This window comes from Danio rerio, chromosome 17, assembly GCF_049306965.1.
Source record: "Danio rerio strain Tuebingen ecotype United States chromosome 17, GRCz12tu, whole genome shotgun sequence".
NCBI classification, from domain to species: Eukaryota; Metazoa; Chordata; class Actinopteri; order Cypriniformes; family Danionidae; genus Danio; species Danio rerio.
This window is the reverse complement of record NC_133192.1, coordinates 2,746,242-2,750,658: the sequence shown is the minus strand read 5'-3', so window position 1 is coordinate 2,750,658 and position 4,417 is coordinate 2,746,242. Positions and strand designations below refer to the sequence as shown.

Genomic DNA, 4,417 nt, shown 5'->3' with positions numbered 1-4,417 from the left:
ATCAATCATCACCAATACTGCAGAAGACCTACTGGAACCAGCATGGAGCCAAGATTCTCACATATATCAGTCAAGTTTGGTGAAGGAGAAATCATGGTTTGGGGTTCATTCAGTATAGGGGCGTGTGAGATCTGCAGAGTGGATGATCAACATCAACAGCCTGAGGTATCAAGACATTTGTGCTGCCCATTACATTACAAACCACAGCAGAGGGACAATTCTCCAGCAGGATAGCGCTCCTCATACTTCAGCCTCCACATCAAAGCTCCTGAAAGCAAAGGAGGTCTCCAGGATTGGCCAGCCCAGTCACCAGACATAAACATTATTGAGCATGTCTGGGTAAGATGGAGGAGGAGGCGTTGAAGATGAACACAAAGAATGTTGATGAACTCTGGGAGTCCTGCAGGAACGCTTTCTTTGCCATTCCAGATGACTTTATTAATAAAGAATAGAAATAAACAATGTCATAATTGTTGTGGCTCAGTGGTCAGCACTGTGGCCTCACAGCAAAAAGCTAACTTGTTCGAGTCCTTGCTGGGTCAGTTGTCTTTTCTGTGTGGAGTTTGCATGTTCTCCCCATGTTGGCATGGGTTTGCTATGGTTTCTCCCACAGTCCAAACACATGCGCAATGGGGGAACTGACGAACTAAACTAGCCTTAGTGTCTGAGTGTGTGTGTGTGAACAAGTGTGTATGGGTGTTTCCCGGAGTTAAGTTGCAACTGGAAGGGTATCCGCTGTGTAAAACATATGCTGGAATAGTTGGCGGATCATTCCGCTGTGGCAACCCCTGATGATTAAACAGGACTAATCCAGGGGTGTCCAAACTCGATCCTGGTGGGCTGCTGTCCTGCAGATTTTAGCTTCAACTTGCTTCAACACACCTACAAGGATGTTTCTAGAAAGCCTAGTAAGAGCTTGATTAGCTAGCCCAGGTGTGTCTGATTGAGGTTGGAACTAAACTTTGCAGGACACCAGCCCTCCAGGACCGAGTCTGAACGTCCCTGGACTAAGCCAAAGGAATGAATGTATAATCTTGATTAATAAACATGATATTATAAATGTTTTATGAGATATTATGATATTATGAGAATATTTAGACACTTGTGCTGTAGAAAAGCACATTTATATTGAGTACATGTATATATTTGTATTTAGGACATGATGCTAAACAATAAACTGCAGTGTAAAGATCCACAAGTGACCTGTGCACTTTCCTTTCACAGCACTTCAATAAAATAAATGAAGACGCACGCACGCACGCACGCACGCACGCACGCACGCACACACACACACACACACACACACACACACACACACAGAAGCATTAATTTAAATCTTTAATAATCATAGAAATAATCCCCTGTCCAACAGAGACAAATGCGATTTAAATAATCATGTATTTCATTAACAGAGCTCATATATTCATAATCCCACAAACTATAGAGAGGATCCTCCACAGTGTCTGTACAGTGATACACTCAATGCAGAGTTCTGAACTGCAGCCCATTCAGACTGGCTGGAGGAGGAATAGACATGTGCAAACATCAAGCATCTACAGATCCTGTCTGCGTGTGTGTGCGAATCTGAATCAGTGTATGTGTGTGTGTGTGAATCTGAATCAGTGTGTATGTGTGTGTGTGTGAATCTGAATCAGTGTATGTGTGTGTGTGTGTGTGTGTGTGTGAATCTGAATCAGTGTGTATGTGTGTGTGTGAATCTGAATCATCGTATGTGTGTGTGTGTGTGAATCTGAATCAGTGTGTATGTGTGTGTAAATATGAATCAGTGTGTATGTGTGTGTGTGTGAATCTAAATCAGTGTGTGTAAATCTGAATGTGTGTGTGTGTGAATCTGAATCAGTGTGTATGTGTGTGTAAATATGAATCATGTATGTGTGTGTGTGTGTGTGTGAATCTAAATCAGTGTGTTAGAATCTGAATCAGTGTGTGTGTGTGTGTGTGTGTGTGTGTGTGTGAATCTGAATCAGTGTGTATGTGTGTGTGTGAATCTGAATCAGTGTGTATGTGTGTGTGTGAATATGAATCAGTGTGTGTGAATGTGAATCAGTGTATGTGTGTGTGTGAATCTAAATCAATGTGTGTGAGAATCTCAATATGTTAGTGTGTGTAAATCTGAATCAGTGTGTGTGGATCTAAATCAGTGTGTGTGAATCTGAATCAGTGTGTGTGAATCTGAATCAGTGTGTATGTGTGTATGAATCTGAATCGGTGTGTGTGTGAATCTGAATCAGTGTGTATGTGTATGAATCTGAATCAGTGTGTGTGGATCTAAATCAGTGTGTATGAATCTGAATCAGTGTGTATTGTGTGTGTGAATCTGAATCAGTGTGTGTGAATCTGAATCAGTGTGTGTGAATCTGAATCAGTGTGTATGTGTGTATGAATCTAAATCGGTGTGTGTGTGAATCTGAATCAGTGTGTATGTGTGTGTGTGAATCTGATTCAGTGTGTGTGAATCTGAATCAGTGTGTATTGTGTGTGTGAATCTGAATAAGTGTGTGTGTGTGAATCTGATTCAGTGTGTATGTGTGTGTGAATCTGATTCAGTGTGTATGTGTGTGTGAATCTGATTCAGTGTGTGTGAATCTGAATCAGTGTATTGTGTGTGTGAATCTGAATCAGTGTGTATTGTGTGTGTGAATCTGAATCAGTCGATATGTGTGTGAATCTGAATCAGTGTGTGTGAGAATCTGAATCAGTGTGTGTAAATCTGAATCAGTGTGTGTGAGAATCTGAATCAGTGTGTGTAAATCTGAATCATTGTGTGTGAGAATCTGAATCAGTGTATATGTGTGTGAATCTGAATCAGTGTGTGTAAATCTGAATCAGTGTGTGTGAGAATCTGAATCAGTGTGTATGTTCGTGTGTTTTGGCTCTTCTCCTTATACCATCGAGCCGTCTCTGTCTGTGCTCCTGAACATGCGTCTGGCTCTGGGTGTTGCTCCTGCTCCTCCTCCTGCAGATCTGTTGTCCCGCAGAGCAGATCTGGATCCACGCGCTGCAGCTGCAGATGAGGAGAACGTCCGCATCAGCTCCGGGTTCCCCTGCGGATCCATGATGCTGTTGATCACTGAAAACACACGCAAAGAAAACACTGAGGAAACTGCAGCAGCAAACACTGACTGACTGTGAGACAAATCAACCCACTCTCAAAACTCAGGGCTTCTGGTAGTACCTAGAATAGCAAAGTCCACTAAAGGAGGTCGAGACTTCTCATTTATGGCTCCAAATCTCTGGAATAGCCTTCCTGATAATGTTGAGACTTAGACACACTCTCTCAGTTCAACACTAGATTAAAGACCGATCTGTTTAGTAAAGCATACACACAACGCATCATGTAACAATATGACGCATGAGTGTCCTCCACGCAGGTGAGCTGGCTTGACAACCACCTGTAGGACACACTCCTCCTGTCTTAATGCACCAGGCATATACTTCTATGCTTTATATATGTGTTTCTATGTTTGCTTATTCAACTATTTTCATTTAGAACACTTCACTCTCGCATTGATATTTAACATTTCTTATTTAAATACATTATAAACAGCAGCTACGCTAATTATTATCTTTATTCTCTATTTCCACACATACAAATAAACTGGAATTAAACTGAATAAAAAGTGCTGGAAGATAAAAACTAGGCAAACCTTTTCTTTTCTTTACATTTCTTAATGTAATTATTGTTAATGTTAAATGAAAATTAGGGCTATTGGGGTTATTGAATTTGGAGTTATTAAACACAGTTCCTATTTAATTTATTTATTTACTTTTAAAGAGTTAAAAAGGAAACACAATTGGGTTAATTAGGCAAGTAACTAGACAACAGAAGTTTGCTCTGTAGAAAATCAAACTAATCAAAATAATTTCCTAAAGGGGCTAATAATATTAAATATATATGAATACTAAAATAAAAAGGAATTTATTTTTTAAACTACTTAAATTTATTAACAATTAAAATGACAAACTAAAATCAATGATATCCCATCACTTGGGCAAAGAATAAATGTAAAAATTGTTATAATAGAATAAAAAAAACAAATATATATATATATATATATATATATATATATATATATATATATATATATATATATATATATATATATATATAGGTGGGCATAGATTAATTGTTTTAGATTAATCTCGGAAATAATCTAAATTAAAATGGCTCATTTGAATTCTGCCGGAGAATGAGAACGGGAAGATTGAGAACTTTGAGAACGGGTTTCTCAAGCCAGGTGGCGCATTAATCCAGGGGCTCATCTCCTGTTTCCGAAATGCATCACAAACTGCTTGAGAAACTGTTCTACTCTGATAATTGATGATGAAAATAAATGATGTTCAATAAGATGTACTCGTGTTTACTAACTGTTTTTTTCAGTTAAGCATGAATTAT

The 4,417-nt window shown here is 38.8% G+C and overlaps 1 protein-coding gene across 10 annotated transcripts in view; it reads right to left on the bottom strand.

The window, feature by feature from the left end:
• Positions 1–1,325: 1,325 nt before the first annotated feature.
• The window catches only part of cep170ba (centrosomal protein 170Ba), a 66,775-nt gene continuing 63,683 nt past the window's right edge, over positions 1,326–4,417 (bottom strand). For all 10 annotated transcript variants that reach the window (XM_073927992.1, XM_073927993.1, XM_073927994.1 and 7 more), the window contains one exon: positions 1,326–3,091. In XM_073927992.1, coding sequence (XP_073784093.1) covers positions 2,904–3,091 — 188 coding nt within the window. In that variant the 3' untranslated portion in view covers positions 1,326–2,903. The remainder of the gene's footprint in view (positions 3,092–4,417) is intronic.